The sequence below is a fragment of the Leptosomus discolor genome, chromosome 3 (assembly GCF_034619465.1).
Source record: "Leptosomus discolor isolate bLepDis1 chromosome 3, bLepDis1.hap2, whole genome shotgun sequence".
NCBI classification, from domain to species: Eukaryota; Metazoa; Chordata; class Aves; order Leptosomiformes; family Leptosomidae; genus Leptosomus; species Leptosomus discolor.
Window position 1 is genome coordinate 63,339,328 of NC_141393.1, and position 16,078 is coordinate 63,355,405.

The 16,078-nt window shown below is 40.1% G+C and overlaps 1 protein-coding gene across 3 annotated transcripts; it reads left to right on the forward strand.

The window, feature by feature from the left end:
* The first annotated feature begins 850 nt into the window (after positions 1-850).
* On the forward strand, positions 851-15,015 carry ACADM (acyl-CoA dehydrogenase medium chain). 3 transcript variants are annotated; one of them, XM_086463369.1, is made up of 12 exons: positions 851-890; positions 4,190-4,289; positions 5,057-5,154; positions 5,264-5,333; positions 7,674-7,774; positions 7,861-7,941; positions 8,817-8,947; positions 10,119-10,227; positions 11,096-11,236; positions 11,324-11,419; positions 12,124-12,372; positions 14,630-15,015. In XM_086463369.1, exons 1-12 carry the CDS (start codon positions 867-869, stop codon positions 14,699-14,701), a joined length of 1,272 nt encoding a protein of 423 aa, XP_086319495.1. In that variant the 5' UTR covers positions 851-866; the 3' UTR covers positions 14,702-15,015. The 3 variants fall into 3 exon arrangements, with proteins under 3 accessions (XP_086319495.1, XP_086319493.1, XP_086319494.1); XM_086463367.1 differs by having other exon boundaries at positions 11,096-11,419; XM_086463368.1 differs by lacking the exon at positions 851-890 and adding an exon at positions 1,135-1,221 and having other exon boundaries at positions 11,096-11,419.
* The last annotated feature ends 1,063 nt before the right edge of the window (positions 15,016-16,078 follow it).

A 16,078-nucleotide genomic window follows, 5' to 3' on the forward strand; every position in this document is an offset into this window, starting at 1 on the left:
CGCTGCCGTGCCTCGCGCCGCGAAGACCCAGCCCCCGCGGTCTCCCTGCAGCGCCCCCTAGTGGTGTTGCCCGACACAACGCCGCTCACGTGACTGCGGGACGTCAGCGGCGCTCTGCCGGAGCCGCGCGCGCCTCCCGGCAAAACAGTTGCCGTACGAGTCCGCTGTTCCCGTGTCCACCCTGCAAGTGTCGAACACGCGTGAGCCGGGCTGGCTGCGACCGGGCGGTTGCCGGTACGTGTTGCCGCAGCGGGAGGCGTGCCGAACCGCGCGGCTGCCGGAGCGCCTGCCGCGGCGCGTGCCAGCGCGACCGAAACTGATCTCGTGCTGAAGTGCCCCCGGTGCTTCCGTTACACGTGGGCAGGCCGCACCGCACTCCGTCTTCTACACGACTAACTGGGTGGTTGTTGTGATAAAGGCCTAGATAACGCTGCTTCGGGACACTGAGGCGAGATGGCCCAGAAGCGCACACGTCGCGCGCTGCAGGTCACTTACAAGCCCGGCGGTTCCGCCGCAGCGCGGCCGCAGGGCCCGCGCGGCCGACGGGGCGGAGCCGCGCTGGGGCTCGCCGTGCGGGAGGCCGGCCGGCCGAGCGGGTGAAGAAGGCCCGGCCTGCCCCGCCCGGCCCCGCGGCGCGGGCCGCTACTCGCCACCGCCTCGCGCCCCCGCGCACCCCCGCCCAAGCCCGGACCGCCCCAGGACCAGGCTCCGCCCCCCGCGCTCGGCGAACCGGGCGGCCGCCGCGGCCCCGCCCCCAGGTGCCCGAGTGCTCCGCCGCGGCCCCGCCCCGCCCCCTGCTGTCCTCGTGCCCCGCCCCGCCCCCGCCCCTCCGGGAGCGGCCGCCGCCGCCGCGCACGCACGCCAAGATGTCTGCGTGGGGCGCCACTCGGGTGAGCGGCCGGGCCGGGCGGCGGCGGCGACGCGGCCAAAGCGCCTGGAGGACTGCGGGGCCCGGGGGCACGGGGCGCTGCTGGCCGGGCGACAGGCGCTGTGGTGGCGGGGAAGGGCCGCGGGCCAAGGGAACGTTGCAGGGCGAGGGGCCGGTGGCCCCGGGGCCGTAGAGGGCGGGCGGCTGCCGCGGCGCAAGGCCAGTTCCCGCCGCCGTGACCGCCCGCTCCGGGCCGTGACAGCTGCCAGGCCGAGGGCTGCCCCGGAGGGTAGAGCCGTGCAGGGCTGGAATCCGCTCGCTATTCTGTTTTTCCTGTCTCCGCGCTGTTATCCGTGAGTTTATGGCCTTAATCTTGGCAGTGTGCGTGGGTGTTGCCTCTCGGTACTCTTCAGCGGAGTTATTGAACCACCTCGGGGCAAGGGTGAAGTCTTCAGAAAAACCCTGTGTGCGTCTGGCGCCTACTGCCTCCCACTTAAACGGTGGAGACGGCTTCAAAACGTCAGGGCTTATAGTTCAGGGTATTTCATACAATCCATTTCCTTAAGCATGCCTAGCTGTGCTCTTTATGCTGTTTTTTAAAAACATGTGTTATGTACAATAGTTGCTTTTCTAAAGTACTAACATTCAGCTATATTGAACCACCAGTAAACTAGCTTCAAACTAGAAAATAAAAGTTATTCGAGACTTGGGTAGTACCTTGTTTGGCATTTACGCAGGTCTTTTTCTGGCTTCCCTGTTTCCAGAGTCATTCACGAGTCTGAATTAGATGAAGGGCCCTTTGCCAGAGCCTCCTGGCAGCAGTGTTATTTTGCCCCAAAGTGATGCAGCGTGACCATGTGTCCAAAGTGTTTCTGTGACAGTGCCAACGAGGGAAGAAGTCTCCATGCGAAGCCAGATGGCATTTTACCGATTGAAAGTAACGCTTTGGGCAAAGGAAGCCAACAGTTAGTTAATGCCTACCACAGGGCATTGGTATTTCAAGTTCAGCTTCCTGACACATTAGCAACAAACTACTCTTGACAATTTTTTTCATTTTTGTGAGGGAGAGTCAAGGTCAGTGACCTTAGCTTACTGTTGTCCTGTATTTTTTTGTGATGTCCAGCTTTTTTGATCAAGTTCTGTAGTTCTTCTGGCATTAAGGTAATACAGATTGAATCACTTCCATCTGTATCCTTATCATACCCTTCTCCTGACAGCAGACTGTTCCAGTGTTGGTCGTGCTGCTTTCAAGGTCGTATTTCTGATTGTGACAGAGCTTGTACAGTAGTGCAAGGAAATGCAGGAGGAGTTGCAGCAGGGTATCAGTAGCAGGAGCTTGTCGCTGAATCTTACTGTTCCTCCAAGTCAAGCAATAGGAAAGTTGGCAGAGACAGGTGGTCATCTAAATTCTTACAAATAGCAAACTGTGATCCTTTGTCACTTGATCGCTCATGCAGCTTCCAGGTATGAATCCCATCTGTCCAATTCATATTTCTATTTGTGGGGGGAGTGTTGATTTTTTTTCCAGAGTAGCCTTCAATGTTGACCTTGTGTACTACTCTGGTACAGACCCCACTGTAGTCATAAGCTCTGTAGTGTAACCTGGACAGCTTATTTGATATAGGGCATCACTTTTACTCTTAGTTGGAATTAAGTATTTTTTCTAGTGTAGGCAAAACTTTTTGGTGGCAAAGCTATGTATGACTCTTATCAAGGGCTGCTTCTTAGGGGGAAAAAAAAAAAAAAGGAAAAAAAAATATTACAATTGTCTGGCTTTTTTTCAACCTCATCTTGTCTTTTTCCAGATAAAATAAGGTGTAAAACATACTGAAGGATCGGGTCTTTCTAGATGTTTGCTGGTATCATTTGTTTGTTTTATTTTTCTACGTACGAGCGGTAGCAGTTACACGAAACGTAGCAGCATACCATTTTGCAATGTCTGGCTTGTGAAAACTTGAGCAGTATATTGCCTACCGGAAAATGCAATGCTGAACTATTAATAAACTGACTTAACAGTTCAGTGTTCAGTAATGTCATAGTCTCCCCCCTCTTCTGTGCCTAGGAGTGATCTTTCTGCATTTCTTCACCTTTCAGCTTTATAGACACTTTCAGTATTCTCTGGAAATACTTTTTTCACTGTGTTGATACCTGTTACTGCGAACCTGTGTTCTTCATGCTTCTTGTGGTGTGACTTTGTAACCATGCCTGCGTAGTATTCTTATTTTTAAGAGCACAGTTTTCTACCACAACTTCATTTTGAAACTACTTGTTGCCTCCCCAGCTATGTAACTTTGTGTAATGTCCTTGTCTTCTAGAGCTTCCAGAAAATTTCTGTGGTATTTTTGTGCTATTATTATTTATTATTATTTTTTTTAATGTTATGAAATAAGTGAGTGGTTTGATTACGTTTTTGTTTGTTTGTTTCTACATTTTCACATAAGAAAATCAAGAACAAGCCTTTTCTTAGTGTTTAGGCTAATTCTTTTTCCACACAGCATTCATTCAGTCTTTCTAGAAATTTATCCAATTAAATATTTTTCACTTTTTTTTCAAACAATTCAGAGATTCATAACTATTGAAGGGTGAAAGAGAGTAAATCAACCTTTTAAAACCAAATTCAGATGTGTTTTTGCACAGTATTAAGGGATTAAACAGCGCTAACAATATTTGTGGGCACTAAACTTAAAAAAAGCAAAGAAAGCACTTACAATGAAAAAGAATAAATTTGTGATAAGTATTAGTAAGAAAACTAAACTTCAGATAGTCTGCTGAGTTCTATCCTATTTGGAGTATAACAACAGTAATCACTAAGTGTCCGTGGCAGCAGCTTATTGAAAGAAAGCAGACATGAGTCTGGGACAGTATAAAAATATTCTGATAGATATTGGTTAATAGGTACGCTAAATCTGCATGTAGGTAAACATTGTATAGATAGAATATTCACTAGTGGGCAAGAAAATCAGGTTTGGTGAGTGTGTGTAAATGCCTTTGTGAACATACATTTTAATTATGCTTAATTATTTTTAAGTAATCAATTGCACAAAACTTAGAAGTGGCTGCAGCTGTTCACTCTTGCTCAGTGCTGTAAAGCCTGAGGTTCCTGGTACAGCTGTCTGTTCATGTGGGTGCTGCTCGCCACAGGAACAAAACTTAAGGAAGCCAAGAATTCCTTTATCGCTGTAGTTAGTTGTATTGATGTGCTTGACGTCGTACTGTTTCTAAAGAGGGAGTCTACGTTTCGAGTTGTGCTGCAGTCAGGCTCGTAGCTTTACAAGACTTGGGCTGTAACGATCTTACACCTCGTGTTCTTTTTCTCTTTAGCAAATGCTTCAAACCATCGCGAGGCATGGGTGGAGGTCACTTTCTAGTAAACCTGCTCAAAACTTACATGTAGGCAAACATGGAGCTGGCTTTAGCTTTGGTAAGTATAACAGGTTTTGAAAGAAGTGCAGCAATTAAGGGCAAATTGCAGAGTTAAAAATTACAAATCCTATATTGCGGTTCAAGATGAATTTAAAATTAAGATGTTTATTCTAAATTGATTTCTATTCATTTAAAAAAAAATGTTTGAAAACCAAAATTGCTTTCTTCCTCAGCTCAGGCAAGTTGGGTATGTGTGTAATGTTTATAATATTTTCATCTTTAAGTCATGTATGTCTGAAGCTTTTTTTATTGCCGAAGCGTCTCATTTGCAATGTTGAAGTAACTAAATGTAGTCATAGTTGGACTTGATTATAAAGAAAAGTCATAAATTCATCCTCATCTTGGCATATTATATAAATAAAGCAAATTTAGTGGGTCAGCAGCTGGATGTTTGAAACTGAATAGCCAGGATCTTGGACGACATCTGCCTCCACCTCTTCTGCTAATTAGCACAGCATTCTTCTCGTTTCTTTTGGTAATACATTTTGTGTTACACAGGCCTCTTTACTCCGTTTTCAATATTTTGTGGATGATTTTGTCAAAAGTAAGTGCGTGCATTGTTAGGTGTTGGTGACAGAACGACACAGGTTTTCTCCTAGGAGGAAGAGGAAGCTGAGCCTTTTTGCTTCCTGGAGAGGCCCAGGAAGTGGTGGTTTGGCTCGTCCTGAAAGGACACTCTGCTTTTCTTTTTTTCTCATAGTCTGACAACTGGCAAAATTAAAGATAGTAGAGAATTTGTGACTTTTTTTTTTTTTTTGGTAATAGAACTTACTGATGAACAGAAAGAGTTTCAAGCTACTGCTCGTAAATTTGCCGTGGAGGAAATTATTCCTGTTGCTGCACAATATGACAAAACGGGAGAGGTAAATCTACCATAGTGTTGGGGAAAAATAGATTTTTATCTTAACCTGCATAAAATTTAAAATGTTGATTGTGGTGAATCAGAAGGTGATTTTCCCCTGTCTATTTCAGTATCCTTTTCCACTTATAAAACGGGCTTGGGAACTTGGTCTTATGAATTCACACATACCAGAAAGCTGTGGTAAGTAATCATTCTTTTTGATCTATAAAAGGAAACAAAGAAAAGGCATTAGATGAGATTTTATATTTGTGGATTCTGTATAAAATAAACAGTTGCTTGCTTGAATAATTGAATTTAATCAGTAGGCAGGTTGGCACACACAAGTGTTACTAGCTGTGGATGTAATCAGGAGACAAATTAGATTATGATTTAGTAATTTATGACCAGATTTTCCTGCTGTGATTACAACTACCTAATGTTCCCCTGGTGCACTGTGTCAGCTGATTAGGCAGAAAGATTAGAAGGTCATATTTTGTTCTAGTCTCTGACACAGGCTGGAGCAATTGAAGAGTTTATTCCAGAAGGACATTTTTTCAGTTCAGATTAGGTGCAGTACAGCAGTGCTTTGGCAATGTTTGGGTATATGAGTAACCATGGAAAAAATGTTAAATGACTTTCTTTTTTGCATTTATATTACCTGAAAAAGAAGTCAGGGAAGTGTCAGTACCAGACCTTTTTTTTTTTTTTTTTTTTTTTTCCAGAAGGCTAATCAGATGGTGTATCTTGTATCAAAAATTTAATAAACGAGGTTAAGGAACAAAGAGACAAAAGGAGAAATTGTGAGGACTAGGTTTGTTCAGCCACAAATTCTAGAGAAACCAAAGGCTAAAATAGCTGGACTACTGGCAGCGTACAACCACTTGGTTATTAAATGAAAAATTACAAGTGGCAAATTGGACACCATTGCTTTAAAAGGTCTCCAAGGGAGATCTGGGGGAATGCATACTAGTAAGCCTGATACACCATGTAAATCAGGAGCAAGTAAGATGAAGTACAGAAATAGTGGACACAGATAAACATGATATGCTAGGGAAGGGGTTTTGTGAAAGGAGGTCTGTCCTCATAGAGTCGTTGGAGTATTCTGAAGTAGCTAAGGAGTGTGTGAACAAGGGGTGCCTACCTGATACAGAATGCTTGAACTTCCAAAACTAGTTTTAAATATCATCAGGTGTCATAGTGGAAAAACTAGCAGCACAGCCTTGCTGGGTCTTGGAATAGCTATAAATAAGCTGGAAAAGAGGGTCAATACTGCGATGAGAGAGTTTACTGATGATAATAAGTTATTCAATATAGAAAAGGTGAGGCTGGTGCAAAGAGCTGCAGGAGAAGGTCATGAAAACTGAGTGACTGTTAAAAGGGCAAATGCAATTAAAAGAAAAAGTGATGGACGTGTGAAGGGAAAGAAGCAATCCGAACTTCAAAGAGAAATGGTATCTTCTGAACTAGTTACTGCCTCTCCAAAAAGAGATTTTTGTGTTTATAATATATAGTTCTGTGAGTGTCAGCATAATTCTTAGAAGTGGTCAAAAACATAAAATTTAAGGTCAGAAGGGACCTTTAAGGGCATGAAGAAAAATACAAAAGGCATAATTATGCCACTCCCTGAATCCAAATTGCACTTACCTCTTTTAATTCATTATGTAGTCAGATGCTTCTGTCTCAGAAGAGTATTGTGGAAATGGAAGAGGGTCCTAAAAGGATGACAAAGGTTATAAAAGATATATCTTCTGTGTGAGAAGTAGCTTCTGTATGAGAAATTACTAAAATGTCAGTGTCATGGAGAGTGTGAAAAGGGATTGATAGGTCACTGACCCTTTCAATATAACTAGAAGCCATCAAATTAAGTCAGCAGATGGCAGGTTCAAAATAAATGAAAGGAGATGTTTCTATGCGCAGTGTGTAGTTGATTTGTGAAGCTGATGGCCCCTGGGTGATATTGATGGTAAAATTTTACATGGATTCAAAGAGAGACCGGGCAAATTCATGTCAGAAATACCTGTCAAGAGTTAGCATCACAAAGGTACCAAAGAGAGGTCTCTTTTTGGCTGAGGAAGTAACTGAAGGCTTGGGAAAATATTTTTGAGGAAGTGTAGTGGTATTGTTATTGTATTTGTAGGTACTTCCCAAAGTGTTTGCTTCTGTCAGAAACAGATTACTGAGTTGGTTTTCTGACTAATATGGATGCTTTATTTTTTTTTCCCCCCTAAGTGCTGTGATAGCTCAGGAGCCCTTTCTCTGCTTTCTAAGAACTCTTAATTTTCAAATGTAAAGTAGTCAAAAAATTCGAGTGGTACATTCTTGCCACTTTGTGCAACTTGTCCTACAGTAATCACACAATAACCCTGGAACTGTGATATGTAATTTTCAAATCACCTGTTACTGTTCTGACAAAACTTTAAATAAAAGGCTTGCATGAGAACATCTGATCAAACATGGTATGTTTTTGTTAATTAATTTGTGTCAATTGCTAATATGTTACAATTTAAACCCATTTTAGTAAAAGAAATATTTGAACTGTAGGTGGTCTGGGCCTTGGCTCTTTTGAAGCATGCCTTATTACGGAAGAGTTAGCTTATGGATGTACAGGGGTTCAGACTGCCATTGAAGCAAATTCCCTAGGGGTAAGTTCTGTCTTTTCTTACATCCCTTAAACTAGAATCTCTGCACTTTAAAAAGATGAATTAATGGTCTAAATATTTTCTTTCAGCAAATGCCAGTAATCATTGCAGGAAATGAGCATCAGCAGAAAAAATACTTAGGAAGAATGACAGAGGAACCATTGATGTGTGTAAGTATAACTGCTACACTGTAGAATGTTCCTAAACCATATTAATAGTATTACTCCCTTCTTCTTTCCTTTTTTTCTCTGGTTTTTTTTTTTTTTGTCCTTTCCCCCCCCTCTTTTTTCACCCCCCCCCCCCCCTGAAAACACTGACATGTACTCACAACTCAGCCCATTTGGTTTGTAAAGAAACAGTGGCATTTAGTGAAAGTCAGGAATAGCTAATGAGATACATTCAATAAGCAAGTACAAGATATTACTTGGAAAAATGTCTACATTCTAAGTCAGTTACCAAAAATGAATAGCTTTTATTTCCCTTTCAAGAGGGGGTGTAGGCGTTTAAGAAAAATATGAGGTTTGTATAAGGAGGAACTCAAACCCTATTTGTGATCTTAAATATTACATAAGCAGTACTTGTTACATAGAAAGCAATAAAGATTCATGTGCAATGCATTAAAATCTAAACAACTAAGCCTCATAAAATGCAGGACGCAGTAAACACAAAATGTTACTCTGTGCTCTTATTTTCGGATTTTAGAGATCCTCACCTTTCACATCACAGTTTGTGAAGCCTGAGGCAGTAGTGACTTAAGGGTTACAGAATGGTTCTGTTTGATTAAAAGACCATTTTATGTATTGTTATGGATTTATAAAGAAAATGAACCCATATATGTTTAGATTCTTGCTCAGACAGCTGTTGTGGGGTTTTTTGGGTTGAGTTGTTTTGGAATTATTTTTTTTTTGTTTAATGTTTTGGGGTTTACCGTGCAGGTCACTTAAACCTTTTACAGATCAGTTTCATGCACATAGTCTGCATAATTTGTGGTTGCCTAAAAATAGAACTTTTATTCCTCAAGATTTTTAATTTTATTTTATTTTAGGCTTACTGTGTAACAGAGCCTGGCGCAGGCTCTGATGTGGCTGGTATAAAAACAAAGGCTGAGAAGAAAGGAGATGAATATGTTGTCAATGGTCAGAAGATGTGGATCACAAACGGTGGGAAAGCAAACTGGTGTGTTAACTGTTAACTCGTGTTATATTTTCTGCTGTTATGCTATATAGTGGCTTCCCTGCTATGTTTAAAGATCTGTTATAAATCTGAATGTTCACTGTGTTTCAACACACTACACTTTAATCTCTGACCAGTTTATCAGGATAGGATATAAGAATGCAGTCTCAGTGCTGTGCAAAGTCTAAAAAGGAAAATGAGTGATGACATGACAACTCCTCACTCAAGAAGGGCTCTCGAATGTTGCTGCTATCAAACAAAATTAATTCTGCTTTTTCTTCAGGGCACGACAGCAACGGTGTGATTTAACTACAAAGTACTCAAGAGGCTCATATTACTAGCTACCTTGCTTTGTCGTGGTGGTGATTGAGATTGGTTGCTTCTGCTTCTACTAGAAACACCTCTCACTTCTAGTGAACCTAGAAACACTATTGGATTATGGTGTCACATTTTATTGTCTGAAGGGGTGACATTTTCCAGCTGTCAAAGATTCTAGATATTGCTGTGGTGTCTATGAAGCGTGCTTTACTATATAAACCTCTTTAATTGTGTTTCACATAATGCTAATTCACAACACACAAATTCTTCTTAATTCAAGTGGAAAAACTTTATACATTTATCCAAAAGTTGAACTTGGTATTTCCTTGTTCAAGGCAGATCCATCAAAAGAAAATCTGCCAGATATCTTTTGACATACTGACAGCCATAAATGTGATTTACAACTGTTTAATTTCTACAAGAAATATTTATTTGCAACTTAGACTTAGAAGAATAAAATCAAGATCTTTGAAATTAGGTGGTAACATAATTTTTTACATGCAAGAATATATTTCCTAAGCATTACTTTTTATGTACATGCCATGAATAGGGTTTTTTTTACTATTTGTAAAGCTGACAATATCATAAACACAACACATGGAAAAGATGGAGAATCTTTGCATGTTAATCTGAAGTAATTTTATTAAATGTTATGAAATCTTGAATCTTTGAAATTTCCTCTCTCTCACTCCTCAGTTTATTTTTGGGAGGGGCAGGAAAAAAGTGTTGTTAACTTACAGACAGAATTTATTATATGGTAGAAATGCACATAAAACCATACAAAATATTAGCTAAAAAAGTATATGGTTGTTAATTGTGAGGATAAACTGCATCCCTCTTCTTTGTTTTATGCTAGGTACTTTTTGCTAGCTCGTACCGATCCAGATCCAAAAGTTCCTGCAAGCAAAGCCTTTACTGGATTCATTGTGGAAGCAGATAGCCCTGGAATTCAAATTGGAAGAAAGGTGAAGACTGTATCTCTTATTTGACAAGCCAGGAATTATTATTTAATTCTAAACCAATAATGTAACAAATTATCATTAAAGAAAAGAGATTGTTATGCAACCGAACACTTTTCATATGCTCATGTACAATGATCTTTTCATTTTCACAACGTACAGAAACTATCTGTAAGACATACTTAATTATAATGTTATTAATTCAGATAAGGAATTAATCAGAGTGGTCTAAAGTAAGATGCCTTTGAACAGCTGCAAAAGAATCTTTGAGAACTATTTTATTGACAAGTGCCAATAAATGAGAAGTAGCATGCATTGAAAGGTTAAGAAGCAAGTTGGACAATTTTGACCATAAATACGTATACAGTGAGCTCTAATTTTAGCTACTGCTGGTTGAAGAAGAGGTGTTGGAGACACTGGTGCTAGTTCTTTTTTTTTTTTTTAAAAAAAAAAAAGTACTGTTTTCAGTAGTAGGCGAAACTGGATGTTGAGCATTATGAAACGAGTCTGAAAACTTGAAAAGCTCATTTATTTATTTACTTGTAGTACACTTGTACTGCCTGCATATTAGATTCTTTACTTTTCCCCCTCCCATCTCAAAGGATATCGTTGAACTAGAGAAAGACGACAAGACTGATTACAGCTACAGAACTGATTTCATATAAGGAGAAAGTAAATTGCCCAGCTTAGACAAATTAAGGGCGTGCTGGTCTGCAAGTGCAAAACCAGTATTTGTTGTGTGTATGGTAATTTTTAGATGAAGTGTTTTGGGGAAAACAGCATACTTTATGCTTTGAGTAAACTAAACAATGAAAATGTATTGTACCTTTGAATAATCCAGTTTAGTTGCACCTCTGTAAATTTTCTGTTTCAGGAAATGAATATGGGTCAGCGCTGCTCAGATACAAGAGGTATTGTCTTTGAAGATGTGAGAGTCCCAAAAGAAAATGTATTAACAGCTGAGGGAGCTGGCTTTAAAATTGCAATGGGAGCTTTCGATAAGACCAGACCACCCGTAAGTATCAGAAATAACCTACTTATAAAATACAGTACAGCAGGAATTTCTGATTTTTTTTTTTATTCTGTGCTGTATTCAATTCAGGTAGCAGCTGGTGCTGTTGGATTAGCAAAAAGAGCACTTGATGAAGCTACTAGATATGCTTTGGAGAGAAAAACCTTTGGGAAAGCAATTGTTGAAGTAAGTGGGGGTGGTGGGGGGGGAGAGGGAGAGAGAGGGTATAAATAAAAGCTGTTTTCACACCAGAGGTACTACTACTGATTTTTCAAGGTTATTCCTTGATTCTTTTAGTTTCTTAATTTTTATATTCTATCTCTGCCAGTTTTGGGTTTCCAAGAATATGGGTCAGCACCATTTAAGTAAACTTAGCTATGTGGTAACTTCAGGAATTTTTCTGTAATTTGTCAATGATGATAGTAAAAGCAGAAAGAAAACTTTGCCCCAAAACCTGAAACTCAGGTACTATCAGAACATACTTAAGTTCTTCAGTGCTAATAAACAGGGATTTTCAGGAAAGGAAAAATCCTCTGAGGTATGTGAAATGACGCACAGTATTAATGCTAATAGAATACATTGCCAATCACACTGCTTACCAGTTTTAAAGAAATATGAATAAACAGCAAGGTAAATACCAATCTCATAAATAGTAAAGAACTACTTCATAATTTACTATTTAATCCCTATGACTAAATGGATTTGAGAATTAAAAACTTAGACGTCAAATTCAACATACAATTATGACAGCCTGATCCATATTCTGTACAACTCCTCTAGTACGGGTTACTGAGTTTGTTGAAGAGATCACTGTATTAAGATTACATTTTTCTTGGTTGTCATAGAATTTTAAGCAGTGATGTCAACCTCGTTTATTTCATCATTCATAGCACCAAGCAGTGTCTTTCATGCTTGCTGAAATGGCAATGAAAGTGGAACTGGCCAGGATGGCTTACCAGAGAGCTGCGTGGGAAGTTGATGCTGGCCACAGGAATACCTACTATGCTTCCATTGCAAAGGCATTTGCTGGTGACATTGCAAACCAAGTAGCTACAGATGCAGTGCAGATTTTTGGAGGAAATGGATTTAATACTGAATATCCTGTAGAAAAATTGATGAGAGATGCTAAAATCTACCAGGTAAGTAAAAGAGAGAATGTGATCTTTATAGCAATGGATAAATTTTGTATAAAATAAACTAATGGCTACTTATTTCAAATCATGATGTACACATATAAAAAAGATTTTAGAATGAAAGCAATAATCGTGCAATTTAAAGAGTCATTCAGATCAGGCAAATGCTTGAATACAAAAGTTATTGCACTGAACCAACAACTCAACACACTTAAGAGAAATAAATTATGTTTTTTCTTTTTTTTTCCAAATGTGGTAACTCTTCAAAATTCTTGGACTCTTGATTTTGAAGCTTTTGAACTTTTAGCAAAAAACACTGTAGAAAAAACTGATCAACATACTTATGCTTGCTTTGGGATTTTGTTGGGAGAGGTGGTTTATGAATAATGCTGTTGTTGAAAATCTTCAGTGATGGAAATCCTCTGACCTTCTATATGTATCCTGGACTGGTGCCTGCCTATAGTTTAGCTTTCCTCTCAGCCTGAACACTAAAGCAGTTTCTTCACCTTTTTCCTCATAAGTTGTGGGGTTGTTTGTTTGTTTGTTTTTTCCCTTCCTGTTTCCAGCCTCTTCATCATTTGTTGCTGTGCTCTAAACCTTCTGTTTGAAACTTTGGTATCATAAGCTGTGTAGAATACTTTGGTTGAGATATCAGCGGTATTGAGTATCATGGAATGATCATCTTGCATGCGTTCTATTGCTGCCCAGTTCCAGATGGTATATGCTTTTGACCATATGTTTCATGTACAAAAATTTGGTTTTACAACTTTTCCTCCATATATTTGATCTTTTTTCAGTATTACACAATTCTAATACTGTATTTACCAGTAACATTTTTACATGTTCTTACTCTGCTCTAGGTTTGTCTGGCTACAAATCTAGGCTACTCTGGTAGAAACTCTTAACTTGGTTCCCTTTGTCAAATTTGGAAAACTTCCCTTCTTTAATTGTCAATGATTCTTGAAACTGTTTCCATTGGCTTAGAAACCAAAATCTTTCTTGAAATTACTTAAGAAGATAGTGAGTTTTCTTGTCTTTACACTTGGGTTCCATGGCTGTCTTCATTGGCAAGTAATTTAGTGCAATAGGAGCAGATGAGTAGATTGCAGGAACAGCTGCTGAGGCCCTGACAACTACACTATAAGCAATTTGGGCAGGCTGAGTTGGTAGCAAGCCTGTTTGGTCCCTTGGACTATGTGTCCCTGATATGCAGGTAATCGTTAAGGGTCCAGTTGTAGGCATGGACCATTATGTCTTCGTTAGGGATTGGTGGGTATTTGGTATATAAGCAGAACTTCCATTTCAGTCTGCTCCAAAAGGCACCTAGTATTCACAGAACACAATCTGCTCTATGAACTGGATCAACATGGGGTAAGCAGCAGCAGTGAGAGAATTCACTTTGGGAATGAACAATTCCTTCTGAACCAAAAGACTAATGAGAATACAGGTTATAGCATCTTTATTTTCAAAAGGCTTTGTAAGCTTCTTTGGAAAATTATTCCTGTAAGTGAATGAGAAAGTAAATTTGAGCGATTTGCCAAACCCAGTTCTGGCAGAACTGGCAGCTGAAACACTTAAGCCCCTAAACTGTGTTGCCTCAGCCCTCGCATTACATTGCAGTATGCCTGTGGAGTATGTGGCCTCCGTCAGCATTAGAGCTTCATACATGCTTTGTTGTCTGGCTTTGGCTTTGCTGCCAGCAAACAAATAGAACAGAGGGATGATGCAGACTGTTTCTAGGAGAAAATGCAAGAATACATGATTAGAAAAAAAAAAAACAAACCAAACCACCAAACAAAACTGTATGGGAGAGAGTACTAGTTAACAAGAAGCAATGGAAATAAATGGATCAAAGACAACATTTGGTGTGACCTTGAAAGGCTAGTCAAATAAAATACAACACTTTGAGAACATCACCTCCTCTGCTCCACCTATTTGTTTAAATCCTACTTTGTAAAACCTAAGTTGCTTATTTTCTTCCTCAGATGAGAAATTTTCCCCATGTCTGTTTATTTTAGTGAGAACCTTAGTGAGTTTAGATAAGAGCACCTAAGAGAACAAGACTGTCTCTCAATTATCTTACATGTGATTTATTCCATTTAGCCCACTGTAGTTACTCTGTCACACTGGAATTTTCTGGTTTCTCTGTCTTTCTGCACATTCTAATCCACACTGGGTTAGTGCTGTGAAGGTTTAAGTGTAGATCTGTTAAAACCTTTTAAAAAAAATCATCAGCTAACATTATTGCAATTCTTCTTTTCAGATTTATGAGGGAACTGCTCAGATTCAAAGGCTGATCATAGCTCGTGAACATGTTGGCAAATTTAAGGCTTAAAGAAATGCATAAAGTGTGTCTGGCACTGCTGTCGTGTTCTGATGGAAGAGGATTTTAGTGCACTTCTCAATAGAATTAAAAAGGCATGGAGGAAAAAACCCAAAACTTTTCCTTCAAAATCTTTTTATTCTGTACACTATTAAGGACTGCTGCTGTTCTCCCCGTCCACTCCCTCACTTCATTCCTGACTAACAAAGCTGGTATTTTCTAAATATTCTGGATTCCAGAATGAAATACAAAATGGGCAAGAAATGAGAACCTCACAATGCAATTTTCTCACTATCAAATTTGATGATCAGAAGGTTATTTCTGACAGTCATTGATGCATTCTAATAAAATTTGTTTTAAAAGAAGTGAGGTTGGTTTTTATTCATTTTGCTTGTCACATCACTTAAAACGTATTTTGGGTAAGTTGTCCAGTATCTGAAATACGTTAATGCCTGTACTTCAGTTCCTACTGTGCTACTGTCCCCAGCGGCTGAATAGCCTTTCCCGTTCAGCAGTGTACGGCCTGCATTGCTATTGTCTGCATGTTTGTCTATTCTGAGGATTTAGGTACTATCCAATAGTAACAGTATTGGTTTGAGAGAACACGGCCTTTTGCACTGCTACACTTACTTAAGCAAGTAAATGTTCAGTTAGGATGATTCACTTCAAGTGAAAGTGGGTAGCTTTTATTTAAGTATTACTTACAAGATTGTGTTTATTTCAAATCCAGTACATTTAAGCCTATTATTCCTTTCCACAAGTACATATACTAAACTATGTTTGCAGCAAGAACAGCTGAGATGAAGAAATTGTGGTGAGGTTTTGGGGTTTTTTTAACCTTCTTGTCAGTGCTGGCAGAATGGACATTCCCAGGACTTCTTCAACAAGTTACTCTGCATTGATGAGGCTGGACCTGCAATACTGCATCCAGTTCTAGGCTCCCCAGTACAAGAAAGATAGAGGCTTAGCTGGAGGGAGTCCAGCACAGGGCCACAAAGATGAATAAGGAACTGGAGGATCTGGCATGTGAGGAGAGGCTGAGACTCTGTACCCTGGACAAAACACAGCTTAGGGGTGGTCTGTTGTATCTGCATAAATACCTGATGGGATGCAATGAAGAGGAGGGAGCCAGCCTTTCCTTGGTAGTGTCTGCTGACAGGACTAGACAATGGACATAAATGAAAACACGTGAGATTCCACTGAAACACAAGAAAACATTTGTTTTGTTTTTAATTATGAGGGAAATCATACACTGGCAGAGGTTGTGGAGTCTCCATCTATGGAGATACTTAGCACTCAACATGACATGATCCTGGACAACCTGCTCTAGCTGACCCTGCTTGGGCAAGTGAGTTGTACTCTATGATCTTGAGGGCCCTTCAAACCTCA